Source organism: Camelina sativa, chromosome 14 (genome assembly GCF_030686135.1).
Source record: "Camelina sativa cultivar CO46 ecotype springtype chromosome 14, ASM3068613v1".
In the NCBI taxonomy this organism is placed as follows: Eukaryota; Viridiplantae; Streptophyta; class Magnoliopsida; order Brassicales; family Brassicaceae; genus Camelina; species Camelina sativa.
Window position 1 is genome coordinate 21,668,897 of NC_141893.1, and position 14,524 is coordinate 21,683,420.

A 14,524-nucleotide genomic window follows, 5' to 3' on the forward strand; every position below is an offset into this window, starting at 1 on the left:
TAAATATTATAATATTTTTTTGAAACTGTTTAAAGTTTTAATTTAATAAAAAAAAAAACCAGATCAAACCAAATAAATTTTTTAACTTGGACGCCTGATAAATCAAGCTTTCCTGCTCATTCGTTGTTGGAAGCATATTAATCTTATTTATACCGGTTGTGAACCATTGTCTGTAAAAATCTAAACTCACAACAACAAATCAACTCCACAAAGTCCTAGGAGACCAGATTTAGCTTTCCGATAACAAATTCAGCAATAGTCCGATCGAAATTTGCCTATCTTGATCATTTCATAACCATCAAGCACACAAATCCGGAAACATTGAAAAAAAAAACATCCAAAAGTACATTATCTATTAATGATGATAAATAGTTAGAACCTTCTAAGTTTGTAGAGAAATTTTAATCTTGGGCTATATAATTATTATTGGTAGGGTTGGTTTAGACCAAGGCAATGCTGCTTTCTCCACCCGGTGGTTTGCGAACACCGCCAAAGTAGTCACGAGACTGAGCCTTTGCATCCGCAAATATGTCATTGCCACTTATCTCCTTCAACTTCGCCGTGCTTAGAAGCTTCTCAGCCGTGGCTGAAGATGGAGATGTAACATCCCCTTTGAATACATTGTTTCCCGACAAATCAGTAAACTTCCTGTCCGGAATCTTCTTGGCCGTCTTCAATTCCCCATCCTGCAAGAATTAGTGTAACTCTAAGTTATTAACAATGAGTAGAGAGAGCCAAGATCTTTTATATAATACTGATGATGAAACTTAGTTAAAAGAAATATAAGTTTAGAGAGTGTTTACAGGTTTGGTATCTGATTCTCCCAAGTCGAAGTTGTCTTTATAAGCCAAAGCACGAACAGTAGGACGTGCTTTGATCTCAGGTGGTGGAGCAAAGATGTTATGACCACTTAGTTCCTTACACTTAGCATCTGAGAATTGCTTATTAAGCTTAGCATCAGACTGAGACTCCAATGTACCACTGAGCTCACGCTGCTTCGCCACTTCTGGCACCGTCGCTGGCTTCTTCGGTGTAACAATCTCTTCTTCCCCAAACGAAATGTGACTCACAATTGGTGCTGGTGGTTGCTGAAACAATCCAAACGTACACACAAGAAAAGGTGATTAAAACAAACTACAAAATGTATCCAAATTCTCAAGAAGACAGGCACAAAAAAAAAAAACACAAACCTGGAATGTTCTTGTTTTGCCGTTTGTGGCCGGATTAGCACTTCCTGTCTCGGAATCATCATTTTCTTCATACACAGAGAAAATCCCATACCCTGTGATCTCCTTCATCTTGTAATTTGAACAAGGCTTCCTACAAAACATGATTTTGAATATAACACAACCAAAACATTAACAACAAAAACTCTCCCAATATTAGTCTATCTATATACATAATACATGTCATAGTAAAAATTTCAGATCCATATTAAACCAAGTACAATAACCAATCTAAACCAGAAATAACCAGAGATTTATCGTACAAGTATCAATTCTATCAAATGACAAATTAGAGAAGCGTGAAGGATACGAAGTAGATCAAAAAGGGAAACTAGAATTGAAAAGATACCAAAAATGCTTACTAATTAAGGACATTAATTATGGAAATTAAAAAAAAAACTCTCTCCTACCATACCATTAAGAAAAAAAAAAACGACAGAACAGAATCACTCATCGGTTAACAGATTCTTCGTACTTATTGTTCCGCATTTATTATACATTATCAAATCAAAAACAGTACCGTTTTTGTTTTTTGTTCGTCGATTCATATTTTCGAATTCTGTAAAATAAAAAAATTAAAAAAAGGATCAGATCTCTCTCACCTCTTGTTCAAGCTCTCAATTTCTTCATCTGTGACTTGTCCTCCAAACACCACTTTGCTGATTCCATCCGACGGCTGTAATTAATTCCCACAATTTCAAATCAAAATCAAATCCGTAGATCGCGAAATTAACAAAATTGAGTGAAACGGCTGAGATTGTTTTCCCCCAATTTCAAAATTTGAAAAAGAAAAAAATAAAAATAAGAAACGAATCAAAAAAATTCAAACTTGTAGATGGCGAAATTAGTAGTAAATTGTAAAAAGAAATAAATCCGATGGCTGAGATCATTCGAAACTAACTGAATTAGGTTTAAGGTACCTGATGCGATCTAGCAGCGGAGCGAGCGGGAGACTCAAACGGTTGATTCTCCGGCCAAGTTAGTAGATCCGCCGTCGACATGTGTGGTTTCCTAACCGGTGTGTTTTTCTCCATCTTTCTACTTCTTCACCAAACAAATCTCCCAAGGAAAAAAAAAGAGAGAAATCTTCGATTGCAACAACAATGGTGATCGAGTAAAACAAAAACACAAGGAAGCGTATGTATAGAGAGAGAGAGAGAAAAGAGTGGAGTGGTAGCTACTCTTCTTCTATTTCAAAAACCTTTTTTTAAAAAAATTACTCTGTATTATTATACACTGTGACACAGAGGATTACTAACTCTTGTCTTTGTAACCTTACTGGTGGAATATTTGAATCAAGTACCGCCTTTGATCTTATTGGATTTAAAAGAATTTTAAAAAAATACTTTAAATTATTCTATTGGCATGTGATCACCTCTTTTGTGTTCTCAACAGGTGTCGGTTTTAGTTGGAGAATTCTCCTACTGTAGCCGGTTTTGCTTCTTTTAAATTTTTTTGGGTTGTTTTGTTTGTTTGGGAGTACACATGGATAGCCCTGGGATTTCGGTTTATTCGGTTCGGTTAATTCAGTTTTCGGTTTATTTTGATATTTGAAAATGTTACCGAACCTAACCAAAATAAAATTCGGTTCGGTTACTTCGGTTTTCGGTTAATTTTCGGTTTTCAGAATTAAAACCGAAATTTTGTCTACTTTTGTTAAAAAAAGACTATTGGGCCAGTTATGAGAACAAAAGTTTTGGACCAGTTTAACTTTGAGAACTGGGCTTAAAAAAAAAATTAGGCCTATTAGCAAAAAGAAAAAAAAAAACATATTTGAGATTTTTGTGAGCAAATCGACGAGCTTCCTCTGACGAATCGACGAGCTGGAGACACACCAGCGACAAAACCTTTTAGGCGAACCTCGCAGATCCGACAAATGATATGAAGAAGAAGATAAAAGATATCCGAAAGAAAGAAAAAGAAGAAGAAGAGATCGAATGAAGAGGAGGAAGAAGAACAACAACAAGAAGAAGGAGAAGGATAAGAAGAAGAAGAAGAAGGAGGAGGAGATAAACAAGGATAAGAAGAAAAATAATAAGAAGGAGAAGTAGAAAAGTTCATGTCAATATGTCATCGAAGAGTAGGAATCGAGATTCACAACGGCTATTAGGTTAAGTTTGATTAGAATTAGAAAAAAGTAGGGTTTTGTTTTTGTTTCGGTTAACCGATCGGTTAAGGCGAACCGAACCGAAATAACCGAAAACCGAATACCCAAAATAATTTCTACCGATCGGTTATGCTCTTGTAACCGAAACCGAACCGAACACCAAAAATCTCGGTTCGGTTCGGTTCGGTTATTTCGGTTCGGTTTTTATCCCAGGCCTACACATGGATATGGCTTTTTCTCTTCACCAAATTAATTACCCTTACAGATAAAGATATGTTGACGGTTGTCTTTCTTTAATTAATTTACTTGGATTATGTACAACCTCAATTCCATGCGTAAAGAAACTTCTACAAATGTCATTTTAATATTTATTATATTGTTTGCCCATATCTATATATATATTATATTAACGTTTGGTTTGGTTTGGTTCTGTCATCGGTTTATTCGGTTTATATTTAGAGATATGTTGAGAATTAGTACGTTTTATAAACAATATAGAGAAAGTAGTTTGTTCACTATTTAAAATAAGGAAAAATGATTGTTAGCTATTTGAAGTATATACCAATACATGATTACATATATAAATAATATAAATGTACTATTAACTATGTGAACTATTGTCATTATATAATAACATCTATAAACAAATATAGGTTATGTGTACAATACTATAAATATTTAATTCTGGTTTTTGGTAGGCCGGAATCCGACGTTGACCAGCATTGACCGATATTGACTATTTTAACCGGTGTTGACTAGTGTTGACCTATTTTTTTTCTTTTTCCTAATAATAATCATTTTTTTAGTTTTTATGTATTTTTGATAAATAACTAAAAAAGATTAAATGATTTGTATAATTTACAAAAACAAAATATAACAACAAAAAGTTATACGACAAAAAATTAAAAATTATATGAAAAACAAAATTTGTGGTATATCTAGTAACTAATTTTGTTGATACAGAAAATATACCAAAAATAATATAATAAAACTATACTACCAAAATTTTATGTGTAGTAGATTTTTTTTCATAACACTAAAACAAATATATACGTTTTTCTTTTAAAAATCATTTTTTATTTTGTATTTTCAAAGGTGGGAGTTTTAAATATTTTGTATTTTCAAAGGTGGGAGTTTTAAATAAGATTATGTCATTTGAAATATATCCAAGACATTGCCAACAACAATGTCGTACCCTTTACTCATGAGCTCTTGAATCTGCTTCTTAGGTATCCCTTTGTAATCTCCGTAAACAAGTGCATACTCAAGAAGCTCATCTTTCTCAACCATTGACAAAAAACTCATCTTTAGAGTCAAAGAAGTAATATTTACCGTCAATTTTTGTGGGCCTCATCGGAAGGCTCATATCTGTGACGACAAAATGGTGACTTTGACAAACTTGTTTAAGCTTGTTGATGGCTGCATCTTTGCCAACTTCGCTTGCTTCACTTATAACGATGATAAGAGGGTTTGGTGGAGGAGCTATTGGATCGTTGCTGAAGCAAGAACCCAGATGGAATTTGAGTGAGCGAAAAAATTTGGGTTTAGTGGCTGTTGGAATAGAAGGGGAGTTAGGTGAATTTGACATTGTTAAGGAGGGAGAGAGCAGACGACGAAGAGATTGAGAGGATGGTAAGATAGCAATTTGAAGATGGGTTTGGTTGAAATTGGCAAGATTGTGGAACGGCAGATAGAAGATGAGAGTTTAAGAAACATTTGGGGATTAAAGGGTTTGTGAGAAAATTGGTCGTTGATTTGGTGGTTTTTTTATTTAATTGAAATAGAAAAATTATTATGTGAGGCAGTGAGAAGAGAGAATTTTGTGAGAAGATGATAACCAAAAAAAAAAGTGAGATTGGATAAAGTAGAAGAGAAAAGGGACGAAGAAAAAGAAAAAGAATCGAGATTGGTAATATGGAAGGAGAGAACTAGTTTAGTTAGAGGGGTAATATGTAATTTCATAGGACAAAAGTATACTTATAGCAAAAAGTGGGTGTATAAGTAAATATTTTGTGTGAAAGACCGAGTGCAATATTCTCTAAAATAAATAGGGAAAGTAGTACATTTGTCAAATAGATAGAGAGAGAGTTGTTTTTGTGTGTGGGTTCGTGTGTGAGTGTGTGTGAGTGAGATGAGAGAGAAAAGAAAAATCATTTTTAATCTTATATTATTATTATTTTTTAACGACTACTTTATTATGAAAATTAGTTGCAATAAAAGGTTAGAAATACATGTATAGACATGATAGCAAGTATTATCTGGTATATTTGCTTTTGATAATAGATCCGCTGGTTGATTGTTATTTTTTGGTGTCCATTTGAATTCGACTTCCTCAAATCTGGTCTCCAGTAGTTGATTTTCTTTATCCAGTTATAGCTTCCAAAGTTGAGGGTCTTACCATTGAGGATCTCTGAATTTTGCTTGCAGTCACCTTCAAAAATAACTCTTCTGAATCCTTTACTCCAACTGTGTTGCATTGCAATGAAGAGTGCTTGTAATTTACTTTCTAATGGAGATGCAGTCGAAATTTCTACAGAATCCACCTATCTCATTTCACATAATCCAACCAGCTTTGACTGTCTAGTATCGATATTGAAGGAGGCATCATAATTTCATTTGATCCATCCATCAGGAGGTTGTTGCCAGTTTATGGTTGTTGATACATTTCCATTGGTTTGGCCTTAAGTATTGATTCCGGTGTTTAGACTCTGAATATACTCTTGTGCTTGTAGCCGGTCGTTAGCATTTTTTCTAGCCTTTAGGAACACTGAATACCACAAAAAATATCTTTCTTGGAAAAGTAGATAATTTTTACTTGTCCATAATCTCCAGAGGATACGAAGAGCAACCTGATGTAACTGTTGATTGCTTTGGGCAATGATACCTGATAGAATAGTTTCCATTTTATCTTCTAGGGTAGCAGTTGTCGCCAAAATAAGCCAGATGCCTGCCACACCAACTGCACATATGGACAGTCAAACAGTATGTGTTGTGTAGATTCCTCAGCTTGACAACATCTTCGACGGGTTGAGTGAGTACTAATATATCTTAGTCGTAGATTCTCTCCACAGGCGAGTGATCCCGACAGTATTTTCCTAAAGGAAATGTTTGGTTTTTGGAGCTGTCTGTTGTTTCCAGACTTTGGACTTGATAACTGGATTATCTGGTGGTGGTCGGACTTGTGGATCAATGTAGAGTTGATTCGCCAGCCAAAACACAGATTTAACAATGTATATCTCATTCGTCGTATAGTTCCAACCTAGTATGTCTTGAGAATTATGCTTACAAATTTTAAGCATACGATCCTATACCACCCTCTGATCTGGATCTTGCCATACGATCCTATGCAAATCAATGCATATTATTTTTTGTATCGCTGTCTCCCCACCAAATTTTTTACAATACACAATTGATTTATTCACATGTCTCTTTAGGGAACTTGAAAATATTCATGGAGTACTCTGGTAAAGCAATTGCAACAGACTTGAGTAGTAGTTTTTTTTCTCCCGCTGACAGGAATCTTTTATTCCACCTTTGTGTCTTTGCTTTGAATCTATAAGTGATGTATTGAAACATTTCTGTTTTCTTCTGGGTTACTTCTTCTGGTAGACCTAGGTATTTTCCTCCACCACCTTCATTATGAATTCCCAAAATACGTCGCATTTTTGTCTTTACGTCTGATTTGACCCGTGTTCCAATAGTTATTGCCGACTTATTCAAGTTGATCGCTAGCCCTGAAACCTCTTCATATCTACTTAATATATTCTTTATAGCTTTGCATGATTTTTCATTGGCTAGCATGAAGAACCATGAGTCATCAACAAATAGTAGATGAGTAATTGATGGACCATGATCACTTCTCTTCATTCCTTGCAATTGTCTTGATGTCGCTGCTGTTTGAACCAAATGAGATAATACCTCTGCACAGAGAATAAATAGATAGGGTGATAATGGATCTCCTTTGTCGAATCCCTCTCTCTGGAGTAATATAACCTTTAGGTGACCCATTTATAAGCACTGAAACACATTCCATTATCCATTGGATCCATCGCCTATCAAACCCCATATACTTCATACTTCTTTCTAAGAAACTCCATTCTAGGCGATCATATGCTTTCATTATGTCTGTCTTGAGAGCCATGTAGGATTTAGACTGTCTCTTTCGCGCTTTAAGTGCATGAAAAACCTCATGTGCTATAATATTGTCGTACGTGATCATTCTTCCCGGTGTAAATGCTGCTTGATTCTCCGATATAATGCCTGAAAGATGTTTCTTGAGTCAGTTTACCAATATCTTGGATATAATGTTGTAGCTAACATTGCAGACGGCGATAGGTCAGAATTCCTTCATCGTTGTTGGTGCTTCTGTTTTTGGAATAAGGCAGATATTGGTATGGTTTTGATATGGTGTCATTCTTCCTTCTTCAAAAATTCCTCGAACTTCTTGGATAATAGTGGGTTGAATGTCTTCCCAAAACTTATGATAAAAGCTCCTGTAAAGCCATCATGCCAGGGGCTTTATGTTAACCTATACTGAAGACTACTCTTCTGATTTTTGTGATACTAACCTATTTAATTAGCTCTTCATTTATTTCAAGTGTTACTCTTCTTTCAAATCCCCTGAAAACTTCATCTTGATGACTCATTGAAGGTGTTGATGACTGGAAAAGTTCTCCGAAATATTGAACAACAACCTCTGCTATTTCAGTATCACCACGATGATAAACACCATTCTGATCTGTGATGGAGAGGATCTTATTACGGGCATGCCTCTCTTTGACCACTGAATGAAAAAACTTTGTATTCTTATCTCCTGCATGAGCCAAATTGTAAAGAGGTTGTAATATTCCTTGATTAATAACAATGAGTTACACACATATTTATAGTACATAAGGAGACTAGGGTTAAACTAATTACAAGTAGATCCCTAAACTTATATGATATATACATATCTCTGATACACCCCTTCAAGATAGAGGGAGTTTAACGACTCCAATCTTGAAACATGCTTCCTGGAACCGAGCTCGCGAGAAAGGTTTGGTAAGAGCGTCAGCCAACTGATCATGTGTAGAAACATGTGAGACTCGAAGCTGGTGTGACTGAATTTGATTCCACATAAAATGATAGTCAAGTGCAATATGTTTCATGCACGAGTGGAAGACCAGATTCGCGCAAATGTAGGTGCCTCCGACGTTATCACAATAGATAACCAGTAGAGTAGGGATATCAAGCTTGAGTTCAGAGTACAAGGAACACAACCAACGAAGTTCGGCTGCAATGTTTGCAACACCCCTATATTCCGCTTCCGTCGATGAACGAGCCACACCATTTTGTTTCTTAGAGAACCACGAAATTGGATTACGACCCATGTAAATGACATAACCATTTGTCAAGACATAATCATCGGTGTCCCCAGCCCAATCCGCATCAGAGAGGCCATGTAACTTGACGGGGACGTTGAAAAACAATGAAGGGAAAGAGGTGAAGAGGGATGTAGATAGATACCATGAGTAGTAGTGCCAGCTAGATATTTCAGTACTCGTTTTGCGGCTTGCCAATGCTCTTGTGTTGGTTGATGCATTAATTGTGAAAGGCGTTTAACCGCGTAAGAAATGTTTGGCCTTGTGAACGAGAGATTATGTAGACTGCCCACAACAGACCAATATTGAGAAGCATCTTCAAGAGGAGCACCGCTGGCGAGTTTGAGTTTAGGCGTTGTTGGTAGTGGTGTGGAGACGGGCTTTGCGTTGAGCATGTTTGTTTTTTGTGAAGGAGATCAGTGATGTACTTTCGTTACATAAGATGCATATCACGTTTGGAGCATGTTACCTCAATACTGAGAAAGTAATGGAGATCAACCGGATCTTTGATGGAGAAGTGATCGGCAAAGGCAGTAAGAACAGCAGCGAAAATAGTGGATTAGCTCCCGGTGACAATAATATCGTCGACATAAACAAGAACATATGTGATGTGGCGTCCGAAGCTGCGAATGAATAACGAAGCATCTGCAAGAGAATTTGAAAATCCTGTATCAACTAAATGTTGTTTAAGAGCCATATACAAGGCACGAGGAGCTTGCTTAAGTCCATAGATCGGTTTCCGTAACCGACAAACATAAGAGGGCCTATCTTTATCCACAAATTCATCAGCTGCGACATATAGACCTCTTCAGTAAGATCACCCTGAAGAAATGCATTGTTGACATCTAGTTGTTTTATAGGCCACGCTTTCTTCACTGCAACATCAAATAAAACATGAGTTGTTGTGGACTTGATGACATGACTAAAGGTTTCTGCATAATCCTTGCCATACTGTTGATGAAAGCCTTTAGCAACTAACCAGGCTTTGTAACGGTCAAGAGTACCATCAGCCAGAAACTTCGTAGTGACCACTCACCGACAGCCGACAATATTTTGTTGAGCATTAGGAGGGTACCAGATTCCAAGTAAAATTGGCAAAGTGAAGTCTGGATTCAGTATTGGTGCGGCATCAGTCGTAACAGTGGGAGATGGAGCAGGGTGAAATCCATCAAGATAGCCAGCAAGTTCGTAGCCATCAATCAAAGCATGGATTTGGAGACTCCACATCAAGTAGTTGGTGTCATTGAGTTTGGTAACATTGGATGTGTTAACATTGAACAGGGGTTTGGTAGAGGTCATGATGACTTCAACGGTGGAAGGAGATGCGTTGCTGGAGGTTGTCATTGAGGAGGAGGCGTAATGGTTAAAAAAATTTAGATTTAGGTTTGATCGTTTGGTCTGATACCATAAAGAAGCTGTAATATTTCTTTATTAATAACAATGAGCTATACACATATTTATAGTACATAAGGAGGCTAGGGTTAAACTAATTACAAGTAGATCTCTACACGTATATGATATATACATATCTCTGATAAATTGTTCCTACTTTTGAGTTTCTAGTAAATCTCTTCATCAATGTAAGCTTGATTGAGTTCTCTTTTAAGTTGTTGCCTCTCTGTTGGTGTAGATGTGCCTGATGAAACTGCTTTATCCAACTGAGCTCGTATTTGGGCAATTTTATCTTTAGCGTTTGATCTGTTCCTCCATTTCCATCTAGAAATTTGCTTCCTACAATTCTTTACCCTATCAGATAATGCTATTGTGGCATTTACTTGATTTTGCTTCCAAACCATCGAGCTAAGACAGAATCTCTGAAAAAATCTCTATTCACTAGCCTACTATCATATCTGAAGCAGTCTTGTCTCTCTTCTTTTTGTTTGAAATATTTGATACCAAAGGTCGGTGATCTGATTCGCCATATTCTAGGAAGATAGTTTCTGAAGAAGAGAACATTGTGTGCCATTCTGCTGTCGCCATTGTTCTGTCTAAACAACAAGTAACAAAGTGTTTCCCTTTCTTTCCCCTTCTGATTTAAGATCACAATGTCTCACCATATTTCTAAATTCCTAGAAACTAGCTTCTGGTCTTATACATCCCCGTTCTTTTCATTATTGCTTAGGAAATCATTAAAATCTCCCACTATAAGCCAAAGCAATTTTCTCCTATCGATTCCTATCCTCTCTATTCTTTCCCAAAGATCACTCCTATAACTTGGATTTAAGTGCCCATAGACAAAAGAAAAATAGAATTTATTTCCATTACTTTTGACAAAGCAATCTACAAGATTAGGGGATTGAAGCAGAATTGAAATATCAACAGATGGCTTCCAAAGAACGACTAATCCTCCATTAAGACCTAGAGGTGGGACTGTTACATAATTGGGAAATCCTAATTCACAGGCTTTTTCACGAATGTAATCATCCTGTTGCTTGGTTTCGGAAAAGCAAATGATGTCTCAGAGATACTTCCATGATATCTCCTTTAGGCGTCGAACCGTCAGGTCTATGCCAAATCCCTGACAGTTCTAGCATGTTTTCCTCATGGTGGAAGTGGTGGTTCAGCGCCCACCGCGCCTCCCACTGTTGTTGTAGTTTAATTGGGGATGTTAGTTGAACCAGAGCCTCCATCCTGGTCCGTTGTCACCTTGCTTGGTCCAACTTCATATGAGTGATCATGCTTCCATTTGCGGGATGGTGGAGCAACACCGCTTTGGCCAGGTTTTGGAGTCATAAAATCACATTTGTATGCAATAGGGTTGCTGATACAGGAAGGGATCCTTTGCACTCTTGGAATATCTCCACAAGAATTTGGGAAAATAGGACAAGGATTGAATAAATCATTGTTATCCAGTTCCCTTCCCCACTTGCTAGGGTTGCCCATTTCTTCAAAGATGTAGTCACTCTCATCATTCTGGTCGGTATGTCCATTATTCCCTGGTGCTGCTGCTTGACCCATATAATCTTCAGAAAGGTCCTCAGCATTCTACTCCCTTATCTGAACACCTCGGTTAGGTTGACCTCTTGGGATTGGTCTGTTGTCATCATCACTATCCCCATCAGAGGAATCATTGCCACCTCCATTTAGAACCAGACAGTTGCCAGAATCATGGGTTAGCATCCCACAACCTCACAAAATCCCCGGAGTCGCTCATAGCGGAATCGAAGGAGGGTGTTGGTGCTAGGAGTGAATTGGTATTGACGCTAAAAGCGCAAAGGATCACAAATATCCCAATTGATGCGGACTCGCACATACTCCACTAGGGCCGCTGCACATTCAATGTAGTCTACATCCATCAGTTGCCCCATGGCCCGACCAATGTGGGTAAAAACTTCTTGATTGAGGAATAGGAGGGGAATGCCCCTGATTTGGATCCAAAATGGTATGTAGTTGAGCATCGCCATGGGCATGAGAGGTGTCCAATCTCTGAAGTACCAGCATCTGCTCCGTAAAAGCCCATGGACCACGTCGTTAAAACCATTTCCATGGATTCTTTAGAAGGAAACACAAATTGAAAGGGGGCTGCCTTCAACAATTCGTCCATGGACTAATCCACCTTGTCCCCACAAACGGGGGAAGCGCTGCAACAATGGAATGAAGATTATGGCGCCGTGGAATCACATGTATGTCCATTAGGATGAATCGATTTGCCACCGCGGCTTGGTTGACCACTTCAATTGATAGGGCAATTGGAACATCATCAAACGCAAGATCGATGTCTTGCAACGTTCTTCGGATATTGTGGGCCATGGTCGTGACGAGCTCGTGAAAACGCAGAGAGTAGAGAGTATGAAGAGAGTTAGAAGGGGATTTTTGTGGATTGAGCGTAGTTTTCGTTCCAATTTATAGAGCCAATTCTGAATGGTTGAATCATTAGTTGGCGCATATTGAGACGTGGTACTCAATATGGAAATAACTGCCAAGAAGGGGGAGATATTTTCCGCGAAATCCACTCCGTCATGAACCCAAAACTCAACCGTCTCCACGACAACAAATCGGAGAAGAAAACCGCCAGTAAAGAAAATCGTCTTTACAGTCGCCATTTCCAACGTAATTTAGAGGTTTTAGAAGAATATTTTAATCTTTTATTTTATTTTTTCTTTTTTTTTGTTTTAAAACAGCTCTCCATGTTTAGTTGTCTAAATAATTGGTCATACAATTTTTTTAACAATTTTTTTACATACAAAAAATATATACTTTTTTCCTTATAATTTGATATGCATTATGTTCCGTTATTTGAAATATTTTATACCACAACTGATGTATATGATTGTTCTGTACACATTTATTGATGGATAATTTTTAAACTGTACATGTTTATTGTTTGGTAGTTTTAATCCTTACACGTTTGTTGCTGAATTATTTTGATCAGTACACGTTTATGGCTGAATGGTTTTAATTATATAGGTTTTTTGTTGGAATTGATATATATGTGAAAACAATTTATGTGAAAATATGTAGATATTTTAGATATGGAAAACCTTTAGTAATGCTTGCAAAAAAATGAACACATCCGAAACTTTGAAACTAAACCTCAAACTCATAATAGAACATACAAAAAGAACAGAGGACTAACCCCACAAACTCTTGCTATGAAAGCATACTAGCTTCCATTAGATCTCCCTCTTAATGCAATAGACAGTTCAACAAACTCGTTCTACGTTTCGTACTCTCCTCATTTTAACAAAGATGGGTTGTTATACACGATTTTTATGTTAGTTCTCTCCAGAGGAGCTCAAATCCACAACTAAGTCAATAGTTTGAGTAAAACACAACAACATATAGAATCAAATCCAAAACAACTATGCATTATTTGTATGCCTAAAACAATTTCAACATATAGAATCAAATCCAAAACACGACAAATCAACTTGTTTTTTTGCGTATTCCTAAAACAAGCTCAAGACATGAAAACCATTACATCTTAAACACTGTAAGAGAGAAGAAACAATGGCATTGAGCAATTAGATGACCATTCTGAACCTAAGCTACACAAGTAATTTTCTAAGCTCCGCAGCTCGTACCTAATTGTACACAATACGTAAAAATCAAAATGAAGCATACGAACAAAAACAATTGTTTTTCTTTGAAGAAATTACTGAAATGAAATCGGAGAAAGACCTTGAACATCTTCTTAGACCGTTCTAAAGCCTCATCGCCTAAGCGACGCCCAAACCAATAACCAAACATAGTCCCAATCTAAGAGAAACGAAGAAAACAAATAAAAACTAAGAAACAAGCATCGTAAGCTGAAACAAGTAACTTGAGAAGCTGATAAAGAGAGAACCGTGAGAGAATAAGGAAGATGAAGAAGAAGCTTGGAGGACCGTAAGAAGTCATCAGAATCAGTCTCAGTCTCAGTCTCAGATCCAGAATCTGAATCGGAGAGAAGCGGAAGTGAACGCCGATAGTTTTGCCTGGAACAGCCTATCCAAATTCGCCGCAAGATCTAGCTCCTAACACATTCGATTTTTGCTGAAAATAATCAAAATCTCCAGAAGAAGAAAAAAATCCTAATCGTAATCTCCGTTTCTCTATATATAAAAACTAGAAGAAGAAGAAAAACACTGAAACTGGAAATAAAAATCAAATAAAGGTTGAATCAAATGCTTTGTTGTAAATCAAAAGACTGACTCATGTTATGAATTCTAAAATTTTGGGATGCTGCTGAAGAACCTAGCCCAAATTTTTTTACGAATCCATCAACTCCTGAAATGAAACCAAAAAGCACCGTTAGAATTGAACTACTTATTCAGAAACAAAAACGATTGACGCAATTAAATTGTAGATATTTTTTGCTATGCCTTTATTATGCAAGTTGTCACTTTAGT

The 14,524-nt window shown here is 36.9% G+C and overlaps 2 protein-coding genes and 1 pseudogene across 2 annotated transcripts; all 3 read right to left on the reverse strand.

Moving 5' to 3' along the window:
• Positions 1 to 256: 256 nt before the first annotated feature.
• On the reverse strand, positions 257 to 2,636 carry LOC147928523 (uncharacterized). Its single transcript, XM_087483006.1, has 5 exons — positions 2,147 to 2,636; positions 1,829 to 1,902; positions 1,191 to 1,320; positions 804 to 1,088; positions 257 to 686 (listed from the first exon to the last, which is right to left on the reverse strand). Exons 1-5 carry the CDS (start codon positions 2,258 to 2,260, stop codon positions 441 to 443), a joined length of 849 nt encoding a protein of 282 aa, XP_087339132.1. The 5' UTR covers positions 2,261 to 2,636; the 3' UTR covers positions 257 to 440.
• A 1,843-nt stretch (positions 2,637 to 4,479) lies between these two features.
• LOC147928524 (guanylate kinase 3, chloroplastic pseudogene) lies at positions 4,480 to 5,049 on the reverse strand (annotated as a pseudogene).
• Positions 5,050 to 11,799: 6,750 nt separating this feature from the next.
• On the reverse strand, positions 11,800 to 12,443 carry LOC147928525 (uncharacterized). Its single transcript, XM_087486178.1, has 3 exons — positions 12,250 to 12,443; positions 11,949 to 12,134; positions 11,800 to 11,896 (listed from the first exon to the last, which is right to left on the reverse strand). The coding sequence occupies exons 1-3, from the start codon at positions 12,441 to 12,443 to the stop codon at positions 11,800 to 11,802; spliced, it is 477 nt and encodes a 158-aa protein (XP_087342304.1).
• Between the last annotated feature and the right edge of the window lie 2,081 nt (positions 12,444 to 14,524).

Bases quoted from the DNA above. Each gene is read 5' to 3' on its own strand.
- LOC147928523 (XM_087483006.1), bottom strand. From the start codon at position 2,260: ATGGAGAAAAACACACCGGTTAGGAAACCACACATGTCGACGGCGGAT. The intron at 1,903-2,146 runs GTACCTTAAACC...AATTAATTACAG, and splicing joins CCGCTGCTAGATCGCATCAG to CCGTCGGATGGAATCAGCAA. The intron at 1,321-1,828 runs GTGAGAGAGATC...CATGTTTTGTAG, and splicing joins ATTGAGAGCTTGAACAAGAG to GAAGCCTTGTTCAAATTACA.
- LOC147928525 (XM_087486178.1), bottom strand. From the start codon at position 12,443: ATGGCCCACAATATCCGAAGAACGTTGCAAGACATCGATCTTGCGTTT. The intron at 12,135-12,249 runs GTGGATTAGTCC...TTTACGGAGCAG, and splicing joins CCCCCGTTTGTGGGGACAAG to ATGCTGGTACTTCAGAGATT. The intron at 11,897-11,948 runs GTATGTGCGAGT...TTGCGCTTTTAG, and splicing joins TGTGCAGCGGCCCTAGTGGA to CGTCAATACCAATTCACTCC.